Source organism: Triturus cristatus, chromosome 3_2, assembly GCF_964204655.1.
Source record: "Triturus cristatus chromosome 3_2, aTriCri1.1, whole genome shotgun sequence".
Taxonomy (NCBI): domain Eukaryota; kingdom Metazoa; phylum Chordata; class Amphibia; order Caudata; family Salamandridae; genus Triturus; species Triturus cristatus.
In genome coordinates this window covers 194748870-194763070 of record NC_140584.1, presented here as the reverse complement: position 1 = coordinate 194763070, position 14201 = coordinate 194748870, and the positions used below count along the sequence as shown (strand labels likewise).

General features: G+C 47.3%; 1 protein-coding gene across 1 annotated transcript in view; it reads left to right on the top strand.

The window, feature by feature from the left end:
* Positions 1-14201, top strand: part of SCTR (secretin receptor) — a 416552-nt gene that overhangs the window by 259818 nt on the left and 142533 nt on the right. Inside the window, exon 4 of the mRNA XM_085647486.1 lies at positions 9420-9523. Coding sequence (XP_085503612.1) covers positions 9420-9523 — 104 coding nt within the window. The remainder of the gene's footprint in view (positions 1-9419; positions 9524-14201) is intronic.

The window sequence follows — 14201 nt, the reverse complement described above, 5'->3', positions numbered from 1 at the left end:
TTGTACGAGTGAAATGTCCAAGTAACTATAGCGCCCCTGAAAGCTATGTTTTTTTCAGTGAATATATATATATATATATATATATATATATATATATATATATATATATATAAATTATTATGTATGTGTGTTTAACTTTTTTAATTAAGCTTATTCTTTAATATATTTAATATTTATTATTTTATTTCATATATATATAAAAATCGATACTTTGTACAACTACATTTTTGACATCAATATTTTTTGGGGTTATTTTTCTACTTACCTGTTTTAGTATAGGGAGTCAATATTTTTGCATTCTATATTTTTACCTCAATATTTTTTACATCTATATTTATAACATCGATATTCTGTCAGTGAACTGTTTGGAAAACATAGGCTTTATTGCGACACCATGACAAGTTTTGGAATGTTTCAAAAGTGCCGTCTGGTTATTTAGCAGGCTTATGTAATAATTGTGGTTCAAAATGCATTTTTGACCCCATTTTTTTCTAATGTTCTTCTCCTAGAGGATGTGAGACTCATTTTGCTCTGTCATTTGAAAATGGGGACAGTATTATGCCCCACCACTTTCATAGATTACCAGCAACCTCTTCTTATTAGCCTGTGATGTTGGGAGAAAGGATTTGGATCAGAAGCCTATATAAAGCCACTTAACAAATGGAACATGGTTTACACAAAAAAGAGCTGGTCCATCCAGAGTTCTTGTTCAATAAATTGAAGAATTAGAAGGAACTCATAGAACTCCTTGGTTACAATACTTTTAAAGTAAATTCCAAAATTTTAGGATTATGTTAGTTTTGGGCTCACCCACAAAAACTCACAATATTGGTACCATTAATCTGAATACATCTTTTGGAGAATGGGTGGAAAAAACATAGCCCATTGCAGGCACCGATCCCTAACCGGGTGGAAGAGATAGCACCAAACCCCCTCCTTGACACAAGGAAAAGGAGAAAACCCTGACAGTTGCACAGCGAAAACACCAGCCTCCCCAATACTCACTTAGATTTTCAATTCACTGGCCATGTACAGGATCACCTGTGAAAGGAAGGTGTGTCTCCTAAACACCTCTTTATCAGCCAGTTTAAAGAGTGTCATCATTTACCTGACTATCCTCTCTCTTATCGCCTAGTTGTTCCGGTGGTGGCGGATACAGCTGGCGGTTCGACTGCCTCATTCAGGGCCGGACTGACCATAGCGGTCACCAGGCGTTTCCCCAGTAGGCTGCTAGGGTGGGGCCGGTTTTGGAGCCATGGGGGCCCATTTTTGTTACCGGGGGTCATCAATATCGGCCCCTAGTAACAAATTCGGCCAAAACCGGCCCTCGCAAACTGCTCAGCTGCACTCCCCCTCACCCAGGGAATGCCAGCTAAGCAGTTTGCCAGGGCCTGTTTCTGTTCCCAGTCTGGCACTGGCCCCATTAGGAGTATGGTGGTCCTACCGCCCTCGGACCACCGGCTCCACCTGGGAACCGCCTTTCCCCTGTGTTGGTGTGGCTATCAGAGACCGCAATATTCTTATCGGGACCATTGTGGTCCCGCCAAGCATATTACGAGTTTCCTCTCCTCTAGGGTTTACATGGAAGTTCTTCCTCCATGTAAACCTGGAAGGAGAGGAAACAAAGGTGGCCCTAAAGGCCCCACTGTGCCTCAACCGCATTTGGATGCACACAGGGGGTATAAAATGTGCCCCCATGTGTGCATGCACATAGGTTCCTGCACGGCTTGGACCTTCGAGTCCATGCCGTGCAGGAACCTTGTAGTGTGGTCCCAGTGCAGTGCCTTTTTCATAAGCACCGCTACCTTTAAAATGGCCATGTCTGAACTGGGGTGGCAGAGTGGGCTAAAGAATGGTGATGGATCAAACCCAGATCTGTTGACTGGGTGTGAGTGTTTGATTGGTTCTGATGCTCCGTCCATCCCCACACCCTTTTGTACCGCTTTGTTCGCCATAAGTTGGCAGGGTATGCTCAGACGTGAGTCCCTTGCTCACTTTGTCACTGGATTCAAGCAAGCCTGGCTGAAGACGGCTGAGATGCGAGAAACCGGTCCTAGGAAGCTTGTTTCCGGTCCAGGAAAGGCATGGCTTGGCAGTTCGGGCTGGACTGTTCCCATGAGGCACAGGGTCAGACTGATTTGCATATGGCCATGTCTGAACTGGGGTGGCAGAGTGGGCTAAAGAATGGTGATGGATCAAACCCAGATCTGTTGACTGGGTGTGAGTGTTTGATTGGTTCTGATGCTCCGTCCATCCCCACCCCCTTTTGTACCGCTTTGTTCACCATAAGTTGGCAGGGTATGCTCAGACGTGAGTCCCTTGCTCACTTTGTCACTGGATTCAAGCAAGCCTGGCTGAAGACGGCTGAGATGCCAGAAACCGGTCCTAGGAAGCTTGTTTCTGGTCCAGGAAAGGCATGGCTTGGCAGTTCGGGCTGGACTGTTCCCATGAGGCACAGGGTCAGACTGATTTGCATATGGCCATGTCTGAACTGGGGTGGCAGAGTGGGCTAAAGAATGGTGATGGATCAAACCCAGATCTGTTGACTGGGTGTGAGTGTTTGATTGGTTCTGATGCTCCGTCCATCCCCACCCCCTTTTGTACCGCTTTGTTCGCCATAAGTTGGCAGGGTATGCTCAGACGTGAGTCCCTTGCTCACTTTGTCACTGGATTCAAGCAAGCCTGGCTGAAGACGGCTGAGATGCCAGAAACCGGTCCTAGGAAGCTTGTTTCCGGTCCAGGAAAGGCATGGCTTGGCAGTTCGGGCTGGACTGTTCCCATGAGGCACAGGGTCAGACTGATTTGCATATGGCCATGTCTGAACTGGGGTGGCAGAGTGGGCTAAAGAATGGTGATGGATCAAACCCAGATCTGTTGACTGGGTGTGAGTGTTTGATTGGTTCTGATGCTCCGTCCATCCCCACCCCCTTTTGTACCACTTTGTTCGCCATAAGTTGGCAGGGTATGCTCAGACGTGAGTCCCTTGCTCACTTTGTCACTGGATTCAAGCAAGCCTGGCTGAAGACGGCTGAGATGCCAGAAACCGGTCCTAGGAAGCTTGTTTCCGGTCCAGGAAAGGCATGGCTTGGCAGTTCGGGCTGGACTGTTCCCATGAGGCACAGGGTCAGACTGATTTGCATATGGCCATGTCTGAACTGGGGTGGCAGAGTGGGCTAAAGAATGGTGATGGATCAAACCCAGATCTGTTGACTGGGTGTGAGTGTTTGATTGGTTCTGATGCTCCGTCCATCCCCACCCCCTTTTGTTCCGCTTTGTTCGCCATAAGTTGGCAGGGTATGCTCAGACGTGAGTCCCTTGCTCACTTTGTCACTGGATTCAAGCAAGCCTGGCTGAAGACGGCTGAGATGCCAGAAACCGGTCCTAGGAAGCTTGTTTCCGGTCCAGGAAAGGCATGGCTTGGCAGTTCGGGCTGGACTGTTCCCATGAGGCACAGGGTCAGACTGATTTGCATATGGCCATGTCTGAACTGGGGTGGCAGAGTGGGCTAAAGAATGGTGATGGATCAAACCCAGATCTGTTGACTGGGTGTGAGTGTTTGATTGGTTCTGATGCTCTGTCCATCCCCACCCCCTTTTGTACCGCTTTGTTCGCCATAAGTTGGCAGGGTATGCTCAGACGTGAGTCCCTTGCTCACTTTGTCACTGGATTCAAGCAAGCCTGGCTGAAGACGGCTGAGATGCCAGAAACCGGTCCTAGGAAGCTTGTTTCCGGTCCAGGAAAGGCATGGCTTGGCAGTTCGGGCTGGACTGTTCCCATGAGGCACAGGGTCAGACTGATTTGCATATGGCCATGTCTGAACTGGGGTGGCAGAGTGGGCTAAAGAATGGTGATGGATCAAACCCAGATCTGTTGACTGGGTGTGAGTGTTTGATTGGTTCTGATGCTCCGTCCATCCCCACCCCCTTTTGTACCGCTTTGTTCGCCATAAGTTGGCAGGGTATGCTCAGACTTGAGTCCCTTGCTCACTTTGTCACTGGATTCAAGCAAGCCTGGCTGAAGACGGCTGAGATGCCAGAAACCGGTCCTAGGAAGCTTGTTTCCAGTCCAGGAAAGGCATGGCTTGGCAGTTCGGGCTGGACTGTTCCCATGAGGCACAGGGTCAGACTGATTTGCATATGGCCATGTCTGAACTGGGGTGGCAGAGTGGGCTAAAGAATGGTGATGGATCAAACCCAGATCTGTTGACTGGGTGTGAGTGTTTGATTGGTTCTGATGCTCCGTCCATCCCCACCCCCTTTTGTACCGCTTTGTTCGCCATAAGTTGGCAGGGTTTGCTCAGACATGAGTCCCTTGCTCACTTTGTCACTGGATTCAAGCAAGCCTGGCTGAAGACGGCTGAGATGCCAGAAACCGGTCCTAGGAAGCTTGTTTCCGGTCCAGGAAAGGCATGGCTTGGCAGTTCGGGCTGGACTGTTCCCATGAGGCACAGGGTCAGACTGATTTGCATATGGCCATGTCTGAACTGGGGTGGCAGAGTGGGCTAAAGAATGGTGATGGATCAAACCCAGATCTGTTGACTGGGTGTGAGTGTTTGATTGGCTCTGATGCTCCGTCCATCCCCACCCCCTTTTGTACCGCTTTGTTCGCCATAAGTTGGCAGGGTATGCTCAGACGTGAGTCCCTTGCTCACTTTGTCACTGGATTCAAGCAAGCCTGGCTGAAGACGGCTGAGATGCCAGAAACCGGTCCTACGAAGCTTGTTTCCGGTCCAGGAAAGGCATGGCTTGGCAGTTCGGGCTGGACTGTTCCCATGAGGCACAGGGTCAGACTGATTTGCATATGGCCATGTCTGAACTGGGGTGGCAGAGTGGGCTAAAGAATGGTGATGGATCAAACCCAGATCTGTTGACTGGGTGTGAGTGTTTGATTGGTTCTGATGCTCCGTCCATCCCCACCCCCTTTTGTACCGCTTTGTTCGCCATAAGTTGGCAGGGTATGCTCAGACGTGAGTCCCTTGCTCACTTTGTCACTGGATTCAAGCAAGCCTGGCTGAAGACGGCTGAGATGCCAGAAACCGGTCCTAGGAAGCTTGTTTCCGGTCCAGGAAAGGCATGGCTTGGCAGTTCGGGCTGGACTGTTCCCATGAGACACAGGGTCAGACTGATTTGCATATGGCCATGTCTGAACTGGGGTGGCAGAGTGGGCTAAAGAATGGTGATGGATCAAACCCAGATCTGTTGACTGGGTGTGAGTGTTTGATTGGTTCTGATGCTCCGTCCATCCCCACCCCCTTTTGTACCGCTTTGTTCGCCATAAGTTGGCAGGGTATGCTCAGACGTGAGTCCCTTGCTCACTTTGTCACTCGATTCAAGCAAGCCTGGCTGAAGACGGCTGAGATGCCAAAAACCGGTCCTAGGAAGCTTGTTTCCGGTCCAGGAAAGGCATGGCTTGGCAGTTCGGGCTGGACTGTTCCCATGAGGCACAGGGTCAGACTGATTTGCATATGGCCATGTCTGAACTGGGGTGGCAGAGTGGGCTAAAGAATGGTGATGGATCAAACCCAGATCTGTTGACTGGGTGTGAGTGTTTGATTGGTTCTGATGCTCCGTCCATCCCCACCCCCTTTTGTACCGCTTTGTTCGCCAGAAGTTGGCAGGGTATGCTCAGACGTGAGTCCCTTGCTCACTTTGTCACTGGATTCAAGCAAGCCTGGCTGAAGACGGCTGAGATGCCAGAAACCGGTCCTAGGAAGCTTGTTTCCGGTCCAGGAAAGGCATGGCTTGGCAGTTCGGGCTGGACTGTTCCCATGAGGCACAGGGTCAGACTGATTTGCATATGGCCATGTCTGAACTGGGGTGGCAGAGTGGGCTAAAGAATGGTGATGGATCAAACCCAGATCTGTTGACTGGGTGTGAGTGTTTGATTGGTTCTGATGCTCCGTCCATCCCCACCCCCTTTTGTACCGCTTTGTTCGCCATAAGTTGGCAGGGTTTGCTCAGACGTGAGTCCCTTGCTCACTTTGTCACTGGATTCAAGCAAGCCTGGCTGAAGACGGCTGAGATGCCAGAAACCGGTCCTAGGAAGCTTGTTTCCGGTCCAGGAAAGGCATGGCTTGGCAGTTCGGGCTGGACTGTTGCCATGAGGCACAGGGTCAGACTGATTTGCATATGGCCATGTCTGAACTGGGGTGGCAGAGTGGGCTAAAGAATGGTGATGGATCAAACCCAGATCTGTTGACTGGGTGTGAGTGTTTGATTGGTTCTGATGCTCCGTCCATCCCCACCCCCTTTTTGTACCGCTTTGTTCGCCATAAGTTGGCAGGGTATGCTCAGACGTGAGTCCCTTGCTCACTTTGTCACTGGATTCAAGCAAGCCTGGCTGAAGACGGCTGAGATGCCAGAAACCGGTCCTAGGAAGCTTGTTTCCGGTCCAGGAAAGGCATGGCTTGGCAGTTCGGGCTGGACTGTTCCCATGAGGCACAGGGTCAGACTGATTTGCATATGGCCATGTCTGAACTGGGGTGGCAGAGTGGGCTAAAGAATGGTGATGGATCAAACCTAGATCTGTTGACTGGGTGTGAGTGTTTGATTGGTTCTGATGCTCCGTCCATCCCCACCCCCTTTTGTACCGCTTTGTTCGCCATAAGTTGGCAGGGTATGCTCAGACGTGAGTCCCTTGCTCACTTTGTCACTGGATTCAAGCAAGCCTGGCTGAAGACGGCTGAGATGCCAGAAACCGGTCCTAGGAAGCTTGTTTCCGGTCCAGGAAAGGCATGGCTTGGCAGTTCGGGCTGGACTGTTCCCATGAGGCACAGGGTCAGACTGATTTGCATATGGCCATGTCTGAACTGGGGTGGCAGAGTGGGCTAAAGAATGGTGATGATCAAACCCAGATCTGTTGACTGGGTGTGAGTGTTTGATTGGTTCTGATGCTCCGTCCATCCCCAGCCCCTTTTGTACCGCTTTGTTCGCCATAAGTTGGCAGGGTATGCTCAGACGTGAGTCCCTTGCTCACTTTGTCACTGGATTCAAGCAAGCCTGGCTGAAGACGGCTGAGATGCCAGAAACCGGTCCTAGGAAGCTTGTTTCCGGTCCAGGAAAGGCATGGCTTGGCAGTTCGGGCTGGACTGTTCCCATGAGGCACAGGGTCAGACTGATTTGCATATGGCCATGTCTGAACTGGGGTGGCAGAGTGGGCTAAAGAATGGTGATGGATCAAACCCAGATCTGTTGACTGGGTGTGAGTGTTTGATTGGTTCTGATGCTCCGTCCATCCCCACCCCCTTTTGTACCGCTTTGTTCGCCATAAGTTGGCAGGGTTTGCTCAGACGTGAGTCCCTTGCTCACTTTGTCACTGGATTCAAGCAAGCCTGGCTGAAGACGGCTGAGATGCCAGAAACCGGTCCTAGGAAGCTTGTTTCCGGACCAGGAAAGGCATGGCTTGGCAGTTCGGGCTGGACTGTTCCCATGAGGCACAGGGTCAGACTGATTTGCATATGGCCATGTCTGAACTGGGGTGGCAGAGTGGGCTAAAGAATGGTGATGGATCAAACCCAGATCTGTTGACTGGGTGTGAGTGTTTGATTGTTTCTGATGCTCCGTCCATCCCCACCCCCTTTTGTACCGCTTTGTTCGCCATAAGTTGGCAGGATATGCTCAGACATGAGTCCCTTGCTCACTTTGTCACTGGATTCAAGCAAGCCTGGCTGAAGACGGCTGAGATGCCAGAAACCGGTCCTAGGAAGCTTGTTTCCGGTCCAGGAAAGGCATGGCTTGGCAGTTCGGGCTGGACTGTTCCCATGAGGCACAGGGTCAGACTGATTTGCATATGGCCATGTCTGAACTGGGGTGGCAGAGTGGGCTAAAGAATGGTGATGGATCAAACCCAGATCTGTTGACTGGGTGTGAGTGTTTGATTGGTTCTGATGCTCCGTCCATCCCCACCCCCTTTTGTACCGCTTTGTTCGCCATAAGTTGGCAGGGTATGCTCAGACGTGAGTCCCTTGCTCACTTTGTCACTGGATTCAAGCAAGCCTGGCTGAAGACGGCTGAGATGCCAGAAACCGGTCCTACGAAGCTTGTTTCCGGTCCAGGAAAGGCATGGCTTGGCAGTTCGGGCTGGACTGTTCCCATGAGGCACAGGGTCAGACTGATTTGCATATGGCCATGTCTGAACTGGGGTGGCAGAGTGGGCTAAAGAATGGTGATGGATCAAACCCAGATCTGTTGACTGGGTGTGAGTGTTTGATTGGTTCTGATGCTCCGTCCATCCCCACCCCCTTTTGTACAGCCTTTAAAAGAGGCACCATCTTGGGAATGCCACGCCACCTGCAAGCCAGACCACTGAAAAGTCGTAATCTGGTGGGTGGCGGTGACTTTTGGTGGAGCGGTGGCGTGGCGGTTTGCACAGCCATGCCACAGCTCCACCAAAAGTCGTAAATGTGCCCCTTGTGGTTAAATGTATACACCACAAATCTGCTAATTTAGAGCGGTGATCTTTAACCTGTGGTATGGGAACGCCGTGGAGTGCGCAAAGCCTACTCAGGAGGTCTGCAACTGCTTGAGAAATTAAATAATATTAACAGATAAACAAAGTGTATATAAATAAAGAAGCAAAATGTCTAATTGAACATTTTAAAACATTCTGTAAATGTGAAGGAATTTGAAATTGGAGGCTAAAACTTAAGTTCATATATTCAGATTGATTCGTGGGAGCAGTGGTAGTGCATCATACATAATATAGTATGGAACATGAGTGGCCTCAACTTAATTCAGAAAGGATCAAACCTCCCTATTAAAAAAATTCTGTATTTGTTTATGAATTAAATAAAATATTTGTGTATTTTTTTGATGAATGTTTGTGTCTGTATTTTTTGTGTATTATTTTGCGATTCAAATCATCAAAAATGCACAGACTTATGCACTCGGCTTCCAGTAGTGATTTAGTGGGGTCCCGTGATTCCAATCATGATTCAGTGCGGGTCCCCGGGTTCCAATAATGATTAAATAGTGGTCCACAGACGTAAGAAGGTTAAGAAACACTGATTTAGAGGATTTTAAAGGAAAACAAGGAAAGAGACAAGCTCTTCTGAGTGTTGGACTTTTTCTCACATATAAACATAAACATTCAGAAGGTTTACTTTCCCTGGAATACAGTTCTATTATTAATCAACGTTCCATTCAAGCCGGGTGTTTGTTCCAATAAAGAAGTGTTTTAATGTGTATTTCTCTTTTAGTTAGGTTAGCTTTGGCAACAGAAACACATATGTTTTGAAGCGCATATAAACAGCAAATGTTGATACAATAAGTGCAACATAAGTTTAATAATTGTGCGTATACTGCTAATTGAACTGCTATTGCCCGGCTACGTGATGAGGAATTGTGTGGTAAATTTTGCCATTTGCTGACATTAACATCTGTGTGTTTTTACAATGATTATCTTGTTATCTAACATTGTAGGTCTTATTTATCGAAACTGTACGAGTGATGGATGGTCAGAGACATCACCAAATGTGCGCATTGCATGTGACTATGTTGCAAATGGCAACACCAGCATCAATCCAGTGAGTCAAAAAAGCCACTTTTCTTAAATATATGCCCGTTCCATATGTCACTGGACAATGTTTATTTGCAAATTTGTGTCTTAATATTTAAAATAATTTGAAACAAAGGTTCATGTAAAAATATATTCCCTTCTCAGAACTTGCAGCCTTCCGACAGGATTTTTTTTTTTTTAAAACTCATGCAGCTAATAAATAGTATATTTTCAAACAAATAACATCAAATCACTTAGGCTTATTATCATAATAGAGCTTGATAGTAATGCTTTCTCTTGCATTATCTTGAACAAATTTAATCCTTGCATCAATGGGTGTTCACCGTGATGTAGTGGATTGTCTAAAGATTCAGCACCCGAAACCACATCCACATCACTAACATTCACATTAGCACTCTTGCATACAGTGTGAAAGTGTCCCATCTTTTTACACAAGAGACACCTTTTTCCAACAGCTGGACTGCCGGAACAATTACTGAGCTGACTTTTAGAACAACATCTGCAGCAATATTTCTTGCCAGTGTTTCTGAACATTTTTCCTTTATTGTTAATGTAAGATAAGGATTCCAAGCGCTCCTCATTGGACACTACAGTGTTGATACTAGGTTCAGGATGAAGAATTTTAGAGGAAATCAGTGATCTCTCTATGCTCTTAGCTAGGTCAACAACTTCACTCAACGGTGGATTCCAACAACTTAAGAGTCCCTCCTGAATCTTCCTTGAAAAACAGCTTAGTGATTGAACGCTGAGACGGCATCTAATGTGAGGGTGCACCACGTCTGCAAGGTTGAGAAGGATTTCACACACACCAGAAAAGCAACAGCGTGTAGAATCACAATCATGGGACCAGTGATGCGCAGACACACCAAGTGGGGGCTCACGCGGTTCTCCACAATCCTGGGCGGCCGCAAATAAACTTGCCCCTAAATCCCGAGGGTGGGTAGGTATCGATGGACTGGCCAACTCGTCGCCAAAATGTTGTGAAAGGATTGCACAAGAAATTGGTTCACCTTTTGGTAATGGTTTATTCAATTCCATAAAGCACACAACACAGCACGTCCTGTCAGCCTAGTCCCAGCAGCTCACTGGTGAGGTAAGAGAATCCCAGCTGACAGCCATACCATGCAAGTGAGACACAAATTCATACATCAACATTACATGGAGCCGGAGTGCATGCACATGCAAGGCATGCTCTGGCATGAACAACTTAAAAAGACAATCCACTACACACCTTTACACCTTTAAGCAATAAGAAAGAATGATAACATTTAGAACATGCAGAACTAATGCAATCAAATACATAACTGCACAATCGTTAAAATAAAACGAAAGAGAAAAATCATAAAAATGTGTTCAAAATGCAACATGGTTTCAATAGCAAAATAGACATGGGCTTGACTGTGCAAAGTACATTAAAGTAACAGTGCTTGGCCGTAGGCATGGCAGTGCAATGTTTTTTTTTGTTTGTTTTTTAAATACACAAGAAAGTATTTACTCTTGTAGTCAGGTCGTAGCAGAGACACTTACATGAAGGAATATTAGATGACTTAAAAGGAGATATCAGTGGTAAAGCGCTGATTGCTTGCCTGCAAGACCTGGCTACAGTTCCATTGTGCCGTCCCAGGCACCTGATGTTAACAGTTAACGCCTAGGTTGTGGGTGGCGGGGCCGCAGCAGCCTGGCCTGGGATTGTCTGATGCCTGAAGGGGCTTGAGATCCTGCGTTAAAGTTGATCCATGTATTTCAAAAGCCTGCTCCTGAGTTGCATGTCATTCCCGTTGAAAAACGCTAAGATTGCTGGCCTGCTTCTACGAAGCCCTTTCTGGTTCCAAGTCGGCCAGAGGATTGTTTTCCAATCTTCCATATTGCCTTTGCAAATGCATATCTGGTGAACCAGTGTCTCAGAGGCTATTCCACAAAGCTGGCATGCCCCTGTCATGTTTATACGCTTCTTGGGGGAGATGCGGATATGACAGCAGGCATCCCGTACCAAATTTCATGCAAGCAGTTTTAAGTTGAGGTTTAATAGCTAAACCCAAGTGTAACTGGGGTGCTAACTCGGTGGAGGATGACAGGTTAAGCCAGGCATGCTGTTTATTGGCAAATTCCTCCTTGTCTGCAAGCTGTGGCCGGGCCTTGATGCTTTTGTTAACTGGCATTTTAGTTTGGTGGTAAGAGCTAAAGGTTTCCTATTGGTCTGTTAGACCTAGTGATGCCAAGGAACTATCTAAGTAGAGCCGGGCTAGAGAGTGGCTCCTCCCGTTCGTTTCAACCCAAAAGCGGTGATGACTTTCTCCAGGTGGACCTGTCCCTTCCCTCAGGATTTCACTGCGGTATACAATGGTGGGGGATCGGTTTTGCCTGGATTAGCTTTAGCAGGGGGAAGTAAGTCAAGGAACCTGTAACTGCTTTGATATGTTTAAATGCAGATGTATTGGAGAGGGATTTTGGCCGTATCAGATCCAGGTGTGGTTTAAAAGTCCCATAACTGTCCAGGAGGACTACCAGGCACTTATATTTGTGCACATCTTCCACTTTCTTGGTGCTCAAGTACCACTGATATAAGTGCCACTGTGGACTCCTGAAAGACATTGTTTGGGATTTTTCCAGGTGGATAATCAATGCGTTGGCAGTAGAGTATTCTGCCGTTGTATTCAAAAGCCTTTGGAGCCCAATTTTGTTTCAACTAAGGATAATCAGATCGTCTGTGTAAATCAGACATGGCAGAGCGGTAATCCCTAGTTTCTGGGCATGAGAATTTACTTGTGCTAGGCTGGTTGGCAGGTCATCTAAGAAGAGATTAGAAAGAGTATGAGCTAGCACACACCCCTGTCGTAAACCCTGATAAATTGGTATTTCTCTTGAAAGGTGGACGCCGTCCTCAAGCTTGATTCTCAACCATGGCTCTGATTACGATGTAAGTCGGATAGCCTCCGACCTCAGGTCAGAGGCTTTCTGACACATCGTAGGTTTCACTTTCGACCGCTGCATTACAATGGCGGCGTTCGAAAGTGAAACCCGCTGATTGTTCGGCTGGATTCCGAGTGTTCAAGGAGCCTGTCGGCCAATTGGAGGCCCCACCGTAATTCCTGAGGATGGCGTTCCTGCCGTCAGGATTACGATGTCGGTTTCTGACAGGCTTTCTATGTTGGGCTTTCAACATGAAAAGCCTGTCGGAAAATGACTTTGGGGTCCCCTAGCAGGGCCCCTATTCCTCCACGGTCCCTGTTAATCCCTGCACTGAGTGGCAGGCACCTTGAGGTGCATGCCACACAGTGCATGGATTAACAGAATCTCCCATTTTAATATTGTGGTCTGGACCGCCGACCAGGGGTCGGTCAGTCCAAAATCCACGATGTCGGTCGAAGGCAACTTCGACCGACATCATAATCAGGGCACAGGTGTCAGTATGGAGAAGAATTATTGCTCTCAGCAGATGGTTGGGGATTTTCTACTTAGTTTGGACCATAATTTGCCTCTGCCTACTCAGTCGAAAGCAGCCTTGTTGATAAGTGTAGAGGTTCCTTAGTGCGCCTGCTGTGATAAGACAGTAGAGGTAGAGGTTTGGCCAAGAGATCGACAGATGTACCTGTGCCTTTGGAAAAGCCTGTTTGATTGAACGGGATGAGATCATTGTCTGATGCCCAAGCTTCCAACTCTCCAAGAGGCAGCCCGTGAAGTACTTGGATCCGAAATCTAGGAGGGCTGTGAGCCGATAGTTAACTTGATTGTTAACTGAACCCCCTTTAAAAACTGGAATGATAGTAGAGCCTTTCCATGAGTGTGGAATGGAATTGGACGATGTTATGCCATTGTAGACTGTTGGCAGATGAGCTGCCCAGAATGATTTGTCCTCTTTAAAAAGAGCAGCAGGAATTCCATTTGGTCCTAGAGCCCCCTCTCTCTGGCTTTTGGTTATTTTCCACTCAACTGCCTCTTGGTGAATAAATGGCATACTTAGCTTATACGCCACAGTTTGACTGGCCATGAACATCTGGCCGGTAGAGCTCATATCAATGGGTATGATACATGAAAGTCAACTCAAGGATAACTTTGAACAGGACTCCTTTCACTGACCAAAAATGATTAAGAAAGTCAAGCACTTTCCAAATGAAAAATATCCCTTAATCAGATGCATGTGTGACAAGGTGAAACTTTAACAATCTCTCAAAAACCGAGACTTGTATCCGTTTCTCAGTATAATATTTGGATGATGATGGCAGCTGGTAAGATTTGAGTACAGCTCTGCAGTTTTGCAGAAGGAGACCAAATTAAAATATGGATGCTGGATATCTCTTAATGTGTAGGGGTATAAGGGAAAATACGTTCTCTATTTTTCAGCTCGTATGGTTTGAAGTGAAATGACATATCTGTCTTGAAGAGAAAATTCACTAAAAAAATACAAAAGCTGGAATGGACCATGTGGCTTCCTCCACAAAATATTTAAGTCTAACAATTTGGAAGTGAATGGGAAGAAGGCCAGAGAGTGCTGTCCTATTTTTTTGCCGTTTACGTTCATACTGAAGGCCCTACAGAGGGTTTGTCATCTCCACTTAGACAGCATGGGTCCTGACAGCTGTTGACAGGACACTCTGACTATTCTTTTTTGGTCTGTCTACAGGCAGCTCTAGCTGTCTGGCAAGACACCTTGTGGGCACACAACATACCATACACTTGGAGAGAGT